The sequence below is a fragment of the Dama dama genome, chromosome 12, assembly GCF_033118175.1.
Source record: "Dama dama isolate Ldn47 chromosome 12, ASM3311817v1, whole genome shotgun sequence".
NCBI classification, from domain to species: domain Eukaryota; kingdom Metazoa; phylum Chordata; class Mammalia; order Artiodactyla; family Cervidae; genus Dama; species Dama dama.
This window is the reverse complement of record NC_083692.1, coordinates 16,624,488-16,640,337: the sequence shown is the minus strand read 5'-3', so window position 1 is coordinate 16,640,337 and position 15,850 is coordinate 16,624,488. Positions and strand designations below refer to the sequence as shown.

At 41.4% G+C, this 15,850-nt stretch overlaps 1 protein-coding gene across 13 annotated transcripts in view; it reads left to right on the top strand.

The window, feature by feature from the left end:
* TTLL5 (tubulin tyrosine ligase like 5) overlaps positions 1 to 15,850 on the top strand; it is a 311,249-nt gene that overhangs the window by 252,533 nt on the left and 42,866 nt on the right. For 12 of the 13 annotated variants that reach the window (XM_061156564.1, XM_061156574.1, XM_061156573.1 and 9 more), the window contains 2 exons: positions 568 to 650; positions 4,570 to 4,692. In XM_061156564.1, coding sequence (XP_061012547.1) covers positions 568 to 650; positions 4,570 to 4,691 — 205 coding nt within the window. In that variant the 3' untranslated portion in view covers position 4,692. The remainder of the gene's footprint in view (positions 1 to 567; positions 651 to 4,569; positions 4,693 to 15,850) is intronic. The other variant, XM_061156575.1, reaches the window with a different exon arrangement.

The following is a 15,850-nucleotide window of genomic DNA, read 5'->3' as shown; positions in this document are numbered from 1 at the left end:
CCTCTACGCACTAGACGCCAGCAGGCCCCACAGCCGTGACAACCACAGATATCTCAGCGTCACCAAATGTCCCTTGCTGGGAGGAAAGGGATAAAGGGCTAAATCCGCCCCTCCTTCCTCCCCCAGTTGCTAACTACTGTTCTACATAAAACTACTTTTTTTTTTGAATGTCTTTACTTATGATTTACCTAAGTCAATACCAGGAACTTAATTTACTCATTCAGTAAACGAGCTATCTGTTGAGTGCTTATTAGGTGCAGGCGCTGTGATAGGTAGTGGGGGGGCTGGGGACACAGTCATGATCCAAGCCTATGTTTTCTTGAAGCTGTGTTCTAGTGGGGAGAAATGGACAATCAATTTTAAAACACGTAACACTTCAGAAGAAGGAGATAGGTTGATGGTAGAAGTCCTTTCTGATAAGATGACATCTGTACTTGAAAGAAGTCTTAAAAGAAGCGGGGTTGGGGGGTGGGGGACAAATGCAGACGCAAGAGGCAGCGCCCCTGAAGGGCTGTAGTTGACCTCGCCTTCCTGTCTTCAGGTCTAACCAAGCCGCTTGTGTTTCAGAGGGGCCTCCGCAGAAGGGCAGCTGAACGGACTCCAGGGCAGCCTTAACTCTGCAGCCTTCGTGCCCATCACCAGCTCCACAGGTGAGTCCCGGGCGGGACAGTGGGGAGGGACCGGGCCCACCCTTCTCTCCTCTGCCTGTGAGGAGAGCTCCAGTTCATAGAACGAAGCCTCCCAGGCTTCTGAAGCGTTGGCAAATGGGCACGTGGTTGCTCTCTTCTTTCAGATGATACATTTTAGGATGAAGTGGTATTTCTGAGCTTAGTTTGGGGTAGGTGAAATTTCCCAGTCTGGCAGAGTGTTACCAGATTTGCAGCATTTAGTAAAAATTGCCTGTATTTGACTGGCGTTTTACCGTTTATGTGGTGTTTCCACACATAGTGTTAGCATCTTACGTTGAATCCTCACCGCAGCCCTGTGAGGTATATCCTTGTCCCCTCCATGTGAGCAAACAGACTCAGAAAGTGGAGAGCCGTGTGGGAGCTGATCCGCGGGTGCAGGTCTGGAGCTGTGGTCCGGTCTGCGTCCTGCGTGCTGACGTCACGGTCTGTTGCCAGGTAGTAGCTGAGGGCCTCAAGCCTCTCAACGTATAAGGCAGCACTGGCCCAGGGACAGTTTTCTGTGAGTAAGAGTTCATAAAAGTGCACTCATAAGTAGTCAGAAAATTGAAAGCATATCCACTATTCGATTCAACAAGTATTTATTTTTTAACACCTCCTGTGGAGAAAGTAGCATGCTAGGCAGTTGAGACACATGAAGCAGGACCTAGGCCTTCCCTGCAGTCAAGAAACGTAGAGCTTCAGGGAGAGAGAGGTTGAGAGGATGTGGATGCAGGAGGGAGTGCCCGGCACTGGGGACGCAGAGGGGAATAGTCACGGCGCTGCTGTGTCAGGACCCTGCGGAGTGCCTCACATGTCACAACTCATCTGTTCACAAAGCTCGCGTGCAATGTGGGCGCTGTAGTCCCTGTCTTACAGCTGAAGAAATGAAGGCACAGACAGATTATGAACCATAATCCAAATTCCCACAGCTGGTCAGTGGTGGGGCAGTATTTGAACCCAAGCAACTTGGCCCAGGCTCTTTAGAGATAGAAGAGGGCTTCCTAGAGGAAGACGCATCTAAACCGGGGTCTGACTATGACAGGTCAGCCGGGAGCGGGGAGGCCTGGGGTGGAAGGAGGTCCAGGAAGAGAGACCAGTGTGGGCAAAGGCCAGTGAGGGAAGGGGGCTGGTGGTGAAACGGGGCTATGTTCTGGGAGCCCCCCGTATCAGTGTAGCTGGGGCCTAGGGCCTCTGAGCTGGGGGCTTAAGGGCAGGGTGCAAGGGTGTGTGTGTGATATAATACACCTTAAAATGATGACAAGATTGTTAAGGAATCTGGTTCGTTTGCCTGTATCATGGGGATAATTATTAATACATACACTTTATAGACTTACTGTATATAGAGAAAGACTCTATAACTGTACCCAAGTCAGATAATAATCTGAAAAGAGTATAGATTTTGTTTTCCACTTAAACTCTTCAAACCTAAATTCAAGAAATAGTTGATGGATATATAACTCCCCACCCCCTTTCCCCCTAAAAAGAACTCCTAGAACGTGGTCATTATTTTTAAGGAAGTTAAATTGCCTTAAATTTAACTTAACTTTAACTAACTTTAAGTTAATTTAAATTTAACCTAAATTTAGCTCAGGCGTACGGCCTGAGAAGTGGGAGGTTAAGAGAACCATGGCCTATCTAGAGTGATTTCCATGAGATAGAGCTCATAGAGCCTCGGCAGCTCTTCAGATGTGCTGAGGCTGGGGAGGTTTACAAAGCTCAGGAGATCCAGGAAACCTGCCTATTTCATTTGCGTGTCTACTTGATACATTAAGTATGGAATTGAACTCTTTGCATGCACTCTGGGCAAGGAAGTTGGAAATTTGAGCGACCAGGCAGGTCACACTTCCAGCATCTTGATCATGAAATAGTGTTGACTGACTGTTGATGGTACTTAGAAGTTTCTGTAACAGTTGTACTGAATTTGGTATCAATAGAAAACCACAGAACAAGGAGAAGTTGTACTCCTGGTTCTCCTAAGCTTCTATTATCTATGAATACTTTCCTCCATGCTTCTAACTGAACATAAGTGCATTGTCTTCTCACCTTGTTTACATAGCCTTCTGTTGACTGCTTTTGTCTCCAAATGACTCTGGGCCTCTAAAGTCCTTTGAATTTGTTTTTCTTCCATGACTTCCTTGGGGTTCTTGATCCTTAGAGAAATGCTGATGAATGTGAGGTGATTAAGGTTCAGGCATTTTCCAGACTTCCCAATAAATGTTTTACCTTAGTAATATAATAATAACTAAATAATAACCTGGCATTTCTGTGTTTCACCCACAAATTATGTTTTTCTCTATTACATGTAGATTTAAAGGCATTATTCTGGGGGTTCAGAAGCACATCCTATAAAAAGGAGGAGATTAGGCTGCTATTAAAAGCATATTTCTTTAAACCCCCAAGAAGGGAGAACAACCCCCATAATAAGTCAGAAGGTTTTCACGTCTTTCCGAGAGTTGGGAAGTTTTCCTGCAAAGGGCCCACTAAAATGCCTGTGAAAAGTGTTTTAGCTCCTGTCTGGTCCAGTTAACTCAGTGATTGAGTCCATGAATGTAGCAAAAGTCTGCTTCCTGACCTCTTGCCCCTTCCCCAAGTCTAGCCAACCAGGCTTTTAAGCTGTGTGATCCTGTTCAGCAGGCCGTCTGAACAAGATAGCAGTTCATCCCAGGATACTGTTGAAAAACCACTCAAAAGCCCTTTCTCGCTGACGGTGGCCTAGTGACATTCCTTTTGTTATGAACGTTAAATGAGGTATTGAACGTGAAAGCTCTTCGCAGAGTGCTCTGTGAATGTTACTTTTCCTTGACTTCCCTACCTCCAGCTATATTCTGTGTGTGCTATAGAAGGGAAGGTGTAGAGTCAGCAGATTTGGAAATTTGAGAAGGAAGCTGGAGTGAGGGCCTTTGGCTCAAAGCCAAAGCCACTGGCCCTCCTCCTTTATAACCATAGTGTGCTTCTTGAGTTCCGAAGTGGTGATGGTGAACGAAAATAGCAGAGAGCAACAGATTAGATAACTGGCATTTCTCTCATGCTGATTTGATGGTGTAAACTACCATTGTTGTAGGACCTGAAGCCATACCAGCTGCCCTCATCCCTGTCCCTTCGCTTCCTCCTAAGCTTTTCCTGTCCTGGAGCCCAGCCTCCATATACACTCCCCCAGGCTTTTTTTTTTTTTAAAAGCTCTTGTAGATCTATAGTCAGAGAAAGGGACCTTACCTAGCCTTTCGAACACCAGTGCTGGATTTCATTTACAAGTAGTGAGAAGCAGTGTCCTCTGCCACGCATTGGTCATGTGGGACCCTGGTAAAATTCTGCGTTGCTTTATGCTTTTTGCATGGGGACAAGGCCGCAGCGCCTCAGTGTACCTGTGCCTGCCTACTTTGTTGTCTCTGGGACAACAAGAGAAAGGAACTTATCTCAATATGAAGTGAAGTCAGTGGGGGTCAGACCCTAAGGATCTAGAAATCACTTTGACTTTCAAATGAAATTATTTGCCTGGCCGCTCTAGGCAGGATGACCTATTTTTCACTCTCAGATTCTTGTTCTTTTCACATGCATTGTACAGTTGTTGGAGATCCAGGGTGACTTTGGAGTATTTTTTAATTATTTATTAATAAAAATAAACAAACCCTTGAGATTCTTGCCCTAGTGTCTTATACACTTCACTGCTCCCAAAACGTTGTTCTCTCCCCAGAGCCAGAGGGACAAGAATTTGGGTTTGTCACCCACTCTTAACACGGTTAGAAAGCAAGAAAGAGAGGATAGATTCGATGTTTGGCAGGAAATGGGCACCAGCATCGGGGCGCATGATGGTCCCCTGAAGCCTAGTTTTAGATTTGACCTCTTGTCTTTTCAGCCAAGATTAAATAAAGTGTTAAGTGGGGGTTTTTCTTACATTTTTCAGGATCTTTGGAAGCTCCCCAGGTTATTTTCGCCAGATCCAAACCCTTGCCCACACAATCTGGAGCCCTTGCTACAGTTATAGGACACAGAAAACCAAAGTCGGTGAAGTCAGGGCCAATTTAAGGTAACAGTAAGAAATAAGAACATATTTTTTTTAATTTATTATAACTTGCTGACTTTATGCCACGGCAAGAGCCTTAATAGCTATCAAGAGAAGTGATAGTTTCTCAAAATGACAAGGAAATTGGCATTTTATAAAAACCAGAGCTCAGAAGGACTCTCCAAAATTGTGGGTCCAAGTTAAGCTACCGCTATCTTGCGTCTGTGTTGACCTAACAGTAGGTGGCGCTGTGGCAGTAAGAAATCTCCTTAACTCTTACGGAGGCTTTTGATTGAAAGTATGGGGACGTTGAGGCCAATCAAAGAAAGAAACTACAACCGTAATTGAGTTATTCACAAATAAAATGTAACAGGATATGTTGAAGAGCGTGATATTTGAAGATCAAATTGCAATAGCATCTAAAGAAGATGAATATTTATTACTAAAGAAGACTTTTAGACTACAGTTGAGTAATTTATGAATTGGACTTTGAGATAATAGGAGATAGGCAAAGAAAAAAATTTTTTTTTAATTTTTTGGCAAGATTGATTAATTATGCTTCTTTCTGAGTTAAAATAAATGTATACTATAATTGGAAAAAAACAAAACTATAACCCCATCCTACTACTTGTCCCCAAAAAGCTCCTTCATTGAAGGAATGGCCTGACTTGATCTTGTGAGATTATACCCACACTTTACCACTGCTACCCACACCCCTCAGTATTTTGTTCCCAGCTCTCACTTCCAGAAAGTTCTATGAAACCACAAAATTTTGATGATTCCTTTCCTCTTTGCTCTGCCCTACACACACTAAAGCATTAATGGCACACCTGCTATGAGCTTAATACTCCTCTTACCTCTAGTGGAATATTTATAAACTTATTTGAGAAGCATTATTCATCAAACTACCCCAGGAGAGGCAAAGGAGGGAGGAAAATTATTTACCCACCACAGGATTCATTTACATTGGATCAGACAGCTTCAAATATCTTTCCCCAGCCCATCTAAACTCTTTCCAAAAAGGAATGAGACGAGAGGAGGGAACACCAAATCCACGGCTTGGTCACCTACCAAAACGTACCAGAGAAACTGAAAACAACCAGAGTGCTAGTGGTAATCCTGACCCAGTGGTCCTTCAGTTCTGATACTAAGCAGCCTATCCAGTGAGGAACAGCTCATAAAATATAGAAAACTAAAGCAAGAAGGTCAGTATTTCCTTCAGGAGACTGGCAGCCAGGAGAATGAATATGACATCAAGCTCCAAACCAAACCAGCGGCCTGCCAAGAAGTACTAATGTCCCTCCATTTCCAGGACTGTGAGACTTGGACTTGCCTCAGTTGTAATACCACTTTCCTTGAACCTATTTCATCAGTATCCCTTACAGTCCACCCAGAACATTACATTGGCAACATAGGCTCATCAGCAAAGAAGCCCCGGGAAAGAGCTCGTCTCTCAACACGTAAATCTCCGTTGCAAACACAGACCCCGCTGAGCCTGAGCTGTACGTAAGCTAGAGGTGGGGGGGCTGCTCTGCCACGGGGGTGAGACCACACGCCAAGTGTGTATGGGCCCAGAAGACAGTGGGTGCAGTGTAACTGCGGGCAGGCCCCGGGGGCAGGCCCGCCAGCCCAGCAGATGGCAGTGGGCTGCCTCTCCTTGAGCAGGGGAGTTAGGTAGCTTACAAAGTAAGGAGGCAGAACCCCAAGACAACCCATCACCCAGACACATGCTTTATTCCCATTTAAATGCAGTGTAGACAGAATCACTGCTTGGGCAGAGGTCCCTTTAGCCACAGTCATGAAGGAAAGTCATCACCAGCTCTGACAGCCCTAGAACCTCTCCATATATGGGTTTAAAGAGGCATTCAGGTTAAATTCAAGGATTTTGATGTGTGTTTGCATAGCATGTTATATAAGACTGAAAAACCCTAGTAGTTCTTATCAAAAAATGAGAGAGATGTGCTGAAAGATATTGAGGACTCAAGACTGTTTAAGATCCTGAATACGTTGCCCCAGGCTAGTGACATATTTAAAAATATGCACTGTTCTGTGTCTTCTTAGATTCTTTATTGTCTATTTGGCATCCATTCATCTCAGAGTCAATTATGTCAACTCTGTTTTCTTGATGCTTTGGCATTTGGGGACCTTACAGACTGCCCCTGCCAGGCAAGTTAATTCCTAAAGATAATGACAACTTGCCCACATATGTGCCTTTCATATACAAACCAGCCAATCCCAAGTTTATATCCCCGACTACCTCCTTATCTAACTCTTCATGGCAAGTCAAAATTTCCCTTGCCCTAAGTCACTCTGGGACCAGGGACCAAGCAGGTAGAGACCACCCCTATAGCCCAAAGCCCACCAGAATTATTTAAACTAACCAGTCTTAAGCTGTCTACCCTGCCCTGCCTCGCCTTTCCCAAGGAAACTCCAAATGAGGCTCTGGCCTCGAGTTTCCCCTCTCCTCTGTCTTCCTAGTGCACTGACGTTTGCCCCTGGATGGCGGGCATGACCCCCTCTCTGGGACCTACAACCAAAATCAACTTCATCCTGCCAGGCCTTGTTCATACCTCCTCCTTAGCCGCGCTGACTTCAGCACACCATACCCAACATGTAGTTTCTTAGAACAGACATCAATAGGAAGAATAGCTTTGATTTGTTGTACAAGGAACCAGGAAAAAATCTGAATCAGTTAGGTTTGTATCACCCAGTTCTAAGCAACTGGTCATAGTGCTTCATTATAGGCTGCATTGCACAAGTGATGTTGGAACAGGAGGTGTTTTGCTAGTCTCAATCTGGCTGCAGCCACACAAGAAGGATGTGGGTCCCTCTACATGGCAGAATCGCCTGGCTGCCAGCCATTGAAATTTCATGCTTTCCTGTCCTGAGGCCTCTTTCATTTCATGTAGTAACTCTTTCTACATTCAGCAACAAAACTCAGGCATAGCTGAACAACCTGGGTGGAAAAGGGGGTAGGAAGCAGCCTATCTTTCAGTTTGAGGGGAAATGGTGTGTGTGTGGGGGGGGGGGTGCTTCTAAGAACCCATCCAAAGGGGGTTCATTTGCCTTAAAGAAAATCAGGGAACCCTGTTTCTGAAAGGGATTAAGAAATGGACTACTGAGATAACATCTGAAAATGGATATTGTCTCTTGCTGACTTGGCAAAGTCCCAAGAGAGGAGTGATGATTCTTCAATTGTTAACAATTACTACTTTGTTTTAATAAGAGGAGGGACTGCGGTGGCTCCTTTCTCAACTTACATTTGTATTAAGGAAGCCCAGTCACCTTCTGGGAAAAAAAATGCCTGGCACCCTGGATTGTCAGGCTCTGCCTGCCACTGCATCTTGTAGCAGGTCTGTGCTGTCCTGTGTGGTATCCATTCACTTTGGGTGGAAAAAAGATCCTGTTTATTCTTGCAGTCCTGAATTGGGCAAGCAACCAACATAAAGTTACCTTACCTGGGAGCCTTTATACTTTATCGCTACAAGTCATCAATCTATACTCCGTGGTTATTCATCCAGTGAACCCACACATCGTGCTTCTGGCTTCAATGAGATGCTTGTTACAGGCAAATACCTTTGCTTTGCCATCCTTTTATCCTTAGGACATAATTGCTTCTAAACGTTCTAAAGAAAGAAAACGACATGCTAAGCCATGCCTGTCTTTGGAAAAAGCAAGTTTTGCCCATGGAAATATTTACAGCTCTGCTGCCCAACCTGTAGAATTTGAACTGGGTCCCAAAGAGTGTGTAGGTAGGTAATGCAAGGTGTGGAGAATGGTGACTTGAAGTATATTGCCCTTTGGGCTTGATTCGCATTTATAATTCTGTATTCTTTCAAGTTAGGATTTTAAGGCAAAAGACTCAGATTCTCTTAAGTCCCCAGAATGAAGATCATCACTAGTAAAGCAATAGTCTCTTATAGTTCTCTGATCTCATCTTTTGGACATGCAGATATGTCCATTTAGGGCTTCTATAAGTATCAGGGAGCCCTCTTCTCTTGAAACCTATACCCAGGTTAACTGGTTATGTGATACCAAAGAGGAGCAGCTTGAATGTGTGGAATGTCCCTTTAGCTTCATCAATAAAACATAGCACATATCGCCAGTATAAAATGGGGATATACCTGAGAAATCCAACCTAGTTGTCAGGGTGTGAAGAAGAAAGTCAGCTTGTTAGAAGCTGCTATTTTAGTGTTGCTTGTTGGTTGGTTGGCTGTTGTTGTTCGGTAGCAGAATCACTCTTTTTTTTTTTATCAGTTGGATTAAAAAGTGACTTTCCCCCCTGCCATTCACTTCTAGTTTGCTTCCCAGGGAAATTAAGACATGTGACAAGACATCTGATGAGTTATTTTCAAATTTTTTTATGGCTGAGCTGCAAATTTTAGTAAATAAAGAATCATTCATAGTTAATCTTCAGACATTAAAATATGCAATTTCTAGAAATGTCACTTCTCTCAGGCCCTGCGTTTTCTATTTACTCATCCTTTCTACTGTTCTCCACTATAAATCGCCATTATTCATGGTCCCTATCCTTACCCTCCTCTTTTCATGCTGAGGATTCAGGTTGTCTGCAGTAGCCTTTTGATTGTCGAGGTGAGAGAGGCCCTCAGTTTACCTCTGGTACAGAAAGTTATTGTACATAAGCTCAGGGGAGAGACAGTCTCAAAAGTCAGACCTCATGAAAACCTGCGGCCTTCTCTGGGACAGTTAGCAGCTATGGTGGCTAAATGACAAGTCTGTTAGTCCATCCCTATGACCAGGTCATCTCTTGTCTCCTCAGCAACTAGTTTTCATTGTTCTCGGATGAACAGCTCATGACCATTACTCATGGCTCGACCTCTCTGTGTGGTTCTTTCTCTCCCCACTTGCTGCATTCAGCTTTAAAAGACAGAGTCAGAATATTTTCCATTCACTCATCTAGCAAAGCGTCACTGGTGTGCAGAACTAAAGTTAGGTAGCTGCTGCCTTTCAGATGTCAGGCTGCTTCTAGTGTTAGCCTATTATGTGATTTAAAAGTTTCCAGTCTATGCACGGCTAGCAATTTTCATCAGCTGAGATTGTAGCTAGGCAGATACAGCATAGACTTCTCATCTCTAGCAGAGTCTTAAAAAATATAAAACCATGTGCAATAAAATAATAAAATATAAAGAGAAAATCAAGGCCAAGAAGTATATATTTCAAATTTTTCAAATATCAGACCAAGTGAAATTACTATAACTGAGGTTGAATCTGGTTCTGAATCTCCTAACAACCAGGACAAAATGGGAAGTGTGATGAATAAAAGTATATCATTCTCATTATCAAAAAGGGAGAAATACTCTGGGGGAAAATTAAGCTTCTTACTAACTCTCACTCCAAAAGCAGTATTTTCCTACTTTATGCAGAGGACACTGAATGACATAGTACTGCCCTCAACATCCTAACATACCAGAAGTAGGTCACGTTTCTTGGCACGACCATCAATGAAGGCAAAATATTTCAGTGCGTGTCAACGAAGACAGTTTTGTGAAGGACAAAACTAATATAATCTAAGTTTCTTTGTGGTCCAACATAATCCAAGTGTAAAGGATTGGTTATTTAGAGGACTGGATGGATTGCATGTGCCATAGACAGTCCGAAAATACAACTTCTCACAATTGATTGCTTAGTAAGAGCTAGTTGTGCTCTTAGGCTAAAGCCCAGACACCTGGTCTTCTACATTACTGGTTGAAGATGCCTTTGTATGCTTTGGAAAACAGGTGATGCAGGTAACATTTTGTGAACACTGTGGAGGCTAGGTGATATTCTCACCCCATCGTACGGCGTATTTCTTCTCTGTGCCTTTATTTGTATGTAATTTCCTCTGCTTGTGCACCGTCCACCTCTTATTGCCCTTTCGCATGCCCAATCTGATTTAGATGCTTTCTGACTATGTTTCAGTGGAACCCTGTGATTACCTCTACTAGAATGTGACACTTGGAACATTCTAATATCCTCGGGGATCACTTGACTGTTTCCCCCATTGGACTATAATTCCCTGGAAGGCAAGGATCAGCTGTGATTTGACTCTGAAACCCCAAGGCTTAGCACAATGCCCAGCCAGTAGCAGGGACTTTAAAAGTTCAGATTGAATAGATGAATGAGTGGAATTTCATGTTTCTGTCTGTGTGTATTCTTTTGCCAACATCTGGAGTACCTATTCACCTATACAAATGTTTCTTATCCTTTAAGGATCCAGTTAAGTTTTTTCCCCTCCAATAATCCTTACTCATATAATTACATTTATCTTGTCATTTTTTAAATCCCTAGAGCACTTATATTTTATACCACAAAGTTCAGTGCTTCAAGTATTTTGTCATCTTTTATCATTACTTACTTCTGGAGCAAATTGCCTCTTTCAGTAGGACCAGAAATCCTTGAGGGCAGGATTATGTTCTGTAAATTTCTTAAACTTCTAGCAATATCCAAAATGCATTACCTTGTAGTATCAGCCCTTAAGAAAAAACATACGTAACACACATAAAATTCTTCTGGAAAATAGTTTATGCCCTCTGTTCTCCTCACTTTAAAGTAAAATGCTTAATCTCAGAAGATTACAATGAAAATTTTATAAATAAAGCATTTTATTATTAAATAGTCTTCAAAACTAAAATCACCTACCTTATAAATTACCTAGTGTTTCTAACCTATTTCTTGCAATATTCTAAAACTACTTCCTACAAAATAAAGAATGAATGATCATTACTTTTCATATAACAACCTCATACACATTCATAATCTTGCTATATTCATTTATAATGCAGAATTCAGGATAAAGATGTTCTGTTTTGGACACATCAAGGATCTCTTTATAACAATTAAAATGAGGTATAGTTTTTGTTTTGTTTTGTTTTGTTTTAATTTATTTTTTTTTATTAGTTGGAGGCTAATTACTTCACAACATTTCAGTGGGTTTTGTCATACATTGATATGAATCAGCCATAGATTTACACGTATTCCCCATCCCGATCCCCCCTCCCACCTCCCTCTCCACCCGATTCCTCTGGGTCTTCCCAGTGCACCAGGCCTGAGCACTTGTCTCATGCATCCCACATGGGCTGGTGATCTGTTTCACCGTAGATAATATACATGCTGTTCTTTCGAAACATCCCACCCTCACCTTCTCCCACAGAGTTCAAAATTCTGTTCTGTATTTCTGTGTCTCTTTTTCTGTTTTGCATATAGGGTTATCGTTACCATCTTTCTAAATCCCATATATATGTGTTAGTATGCTGTAATGTTCTTTATCTTTCTAGCTTACTTCACTCTGTATAATGGGCTCCAGTTTCATCCATCTCATTAGGACTGATTCAAATGAATTCTTTTTAATGGCTGAGTAATATTCCATGGTGTATATGTACCACAGCTTCCTTATCCATTCGTCTGCTGATGGGCATCTAGGTTGCTTCCATGTCCTGGCAATTATAAACAGTGCTGCGATGAACATTGGGGTGCACGTGTCTCTTTCAGATCTGGTTTCCTCAGTGTGTATGCCCAGAAGTGGGATTGCTGGGTCATATGGCAGTTCTATTTCCAGTTTTTTAAGAAATCTCCACACTGTTTTCCATAGTGGCTGTACTAGTTTGCATTCCCACCAACAGTGTAAGAGGGTTCCCTTTTCTCCACACCCTCTCCAGCATTTATTGCTTGTAGACTTTTGGATAGCAGCCATCCTGACTGGCGTGTAATGGTACCTAAAATGAGGTATAGTTTTTGAAAAATATTATCTTTCAACTTTTTTTTCTTCTGTACTAACTAATTGGAGCTCTTTAACTTTATCACATAGATCAGGTTTTGCTTTTCAACACTGAAGTGTCTTTTTTATTCTCTTCTGAACTCTCCATAAATTCTTTTTTTTCTTTAATTTGTCTGCTCTGGTTCTTCATTAATGTATGAGCGGGGTACTCTCTAGTTGCAGTGTGTAGGCTTCTTGTTGCAGCAGCTTTCTTTTGTTGCAAGCACATGCTCTAGAGCATGCGGACTCAGTAGTTGTGGTACATGAGCTTAGTTGCCCCGCGTCATGTGGGATCTTCCAGACCAGGGATCGAACCCATGTCTCTTGCATTGGTAGGCGAATTCTTAACCACTGGGCCACCAGGGAAGTCCTCCATGAATTCTTTAGGCTCCTCTTAAATTGTATAATACCTGACATTGGACACTATAATATTAGGGCTCTGCTTAGTATTGATTATATTTTAAAATTTGTCGTTATGGTTCTCAAGTCATATGTTACACTTTTTATTTATATTTGTATGGTATTCTCAAAACCAAAACTTAAAGTTCTCTCAGCCCTTATTACCTCTCACCTTCCCTACTTCCTCTTCCTTCAAGTTCAGTGCCATATGCCAATATCACTGGTATCATCAACAACAATACCTAGCTTTTGTAAGAATTCCAGTGTAAACTGGAAGGAGCATAACTCTGAAGTTAGAGCGGCCTGTCTGGGCTCTACCGCTTCCCACTTGGCAACCACGGGCTAAATCACATAACCTCTTTGAATCAGTTTTTTCATCTGTACATTAAGTGTAAAAGCATCAGCCTCAGGAATTCCTGGGTGGTCCACTGGTGAGGACTCCATGCTTCCACTGCAGGGGGCACAGGTTCGATCTCTGGTTGGGGCACTAAGAACCCACATGCCCATGTGACCAAAAAAAAAAAAAAAATCAATCTTGCAGGATTGATGGAAAGATTACAGATTGCCTCAACAACAAAAACTAATCAACGTGATTTATAAAGGAGCAAAGGACTAGAAATAGGCATTTCTCCAAAGGAGATATGCAAATGGCAATAAGCACATGAAAATATGCTCAGCGTCACTAATCATAAAGGAAATACAAAGCACAATCACAATGAGATATTACCTTATACTAGTTAGGATGGCAACTATTTACAAAAATAATTTATAGAAAATAACTAGTTTTGGCAAGGAAATTGGAGATATGGAAATCTTGTGTTTACCATTGGTGAGAATGTCAAATGGTGCAGCTTCATATGGTGGTTCCTTAAAAAATTAAAAACAGAATGATCATATAATTCAGCAGTTTTACTTCTGTGTATATACCCAAAAGAACTGAAGGCAGAGTCTTGAACATATATTTGTATGCCCATATTCATAGCAGCATTATTCCCAATAGCTGCAGGGTAGAAACAACCCAAGTGTCCATCAATGGATGATGGATAAACAAAATGTGGTTATACACATACAATGAAATGTTATTATTTAAGAATAATATTATTATCTTTAAAAAGGAAAGAATTCCTGCGCTGCAACATGAATGAATCTTGAGGACATTATGCTGTTAATTAAGCCAAATTAACCATTAGCCAAAATGACAAATACTGTATCATTCCACTTATATGTGGACGTAGAGTCATCAAATTCATAGAGACAGAAAGTAGAATGATAGTTGCCAGCTTTTTTCTGGTGATTAGTGATGTTCTGCATCTTCTCAGATAGCTATTGTCCATTTGTATATATCCTTTGGAAAAAGTGTCTGTTCAGATTCTCTGCCCATTTTTAATTGGATTGTTTCATTTTACTGCTATTGAGTGGTATGAGGTTTTATATATATATGTATACGAATGTTTTGGATATTAACTGCTTATCAAATATATGACTTACAAATATTTTCTCCCACTCCATAAGTTGCCTCATTTTGTTGATTATTTCTTTTTGCTGTGCAGAAGTTTTTTAGTTTAATGTAGTCTTACTTGTTTGTTTTGTTTTTTGTTGCCTTTGGTGTCAAATCCAAAAAATCATCTCCAAGATTGATGTCACTTCATGGCAAATAGGTGGGGGAAAGTGATAACAGTGACAGATTTTATTTTCTTGGGCTCCAAAATCACTGTGGACGATGACTGCAGCCATGAAATTAAAAGATGCTTGCTCCTTGGAAGGAAAGCTATGACAAACCTAGATAGTGTATTAAAAAGCAGAGACATCACTTTGCTGACGGAGGTCTGTATAATCAAAGGTATGGTTTTACATGTAAATCCATGGCTGATTCATGTCAATGTATGGCAAAAACCACTACAATATTGTAAAGTAATTAGCTTTCAACTAATAAAAATAAATGAAGAAAAAAAAAAAAGGTATGGTTTTTCCAGTAGTCATGTATGGATGTGAGAGTTGGACCATAAAGGAGGCTGAGTGCCAAAGAATTGATGCTTTTGAACTGTGGTGCTGCAGAAGAGTCATGAGAGTCACTTTGACAGCAAGGGGCTCAAACCACTCAATCCTTAAGGAAATCAACCCTGAATAGTCATTGAAAGGACTGATGCTGAAGCTGAAACTTCAATACTTTGGCTATCTGATGTGAAGAGCTGACTCACTGGAAATGACTGATACTGGGAAAGATTGAAGGCAGGAAGAGAAGGGAGCGACAGAGGAGGACGAGATGGTTGGATGGTATCTCTAACTCAATGGACATGAGTTTGAGTGAACTCTGCGACATAGTGAAGGACAGGGAAGCCTGGCATGCTGCATTCCATTGGGTCGCAAAGAGTTGGACATGATTTAGCGACTAAACAACAACAATAAGATTGATGCCAAGGAGCTTACTTCCTATGTTTTCTTCTAGGAGTTTTACAGTTTCAAGTCTTATGTTCAAGTCTGTAGTCCATTTTTAATTAATTTTTGTGTATGGTATAAAACAGTGTCTTTTTTGCGTTTGGCTCTCTAGTTTTCGTAACACCGTTTATTGACGAGATTATCCTTTCCCAGTTGTATATTCTTGGCTCTTTTGTCCTAAATTAATTGGTCATATCTGCATGAATTCATTTCTGGGATTTCTGTTCTGTTTCATTGATCTATGTGTCTGTTTTTATGCCAAAACCACATTGTTTTGATTACTGAAGCTGGTAGTGTAGTTTCAAATCAGGAAACATAATGCCTCCAGCTTTGCTCTTTTTCAAGATTGCTTTAACTATTCAGGGTCTTCTGTGGCTTCATACAGATTTTAGATTGTTTGTTTTATTTCTGTGAAAAAAAATGCCGTTCAAATTATCATAGAGATTGTAATGATTCTGTAGATTGCTTTGGGCAATATGAGCATTTTAACAGTATTAATTCTTCCAATCCATGCACAGAATATCTCTCCATTCATTTATGCCTTCTTCAGTTTCTTTCGTCAACATGTTATAGCTTTCATTGTACAGGTCTTTC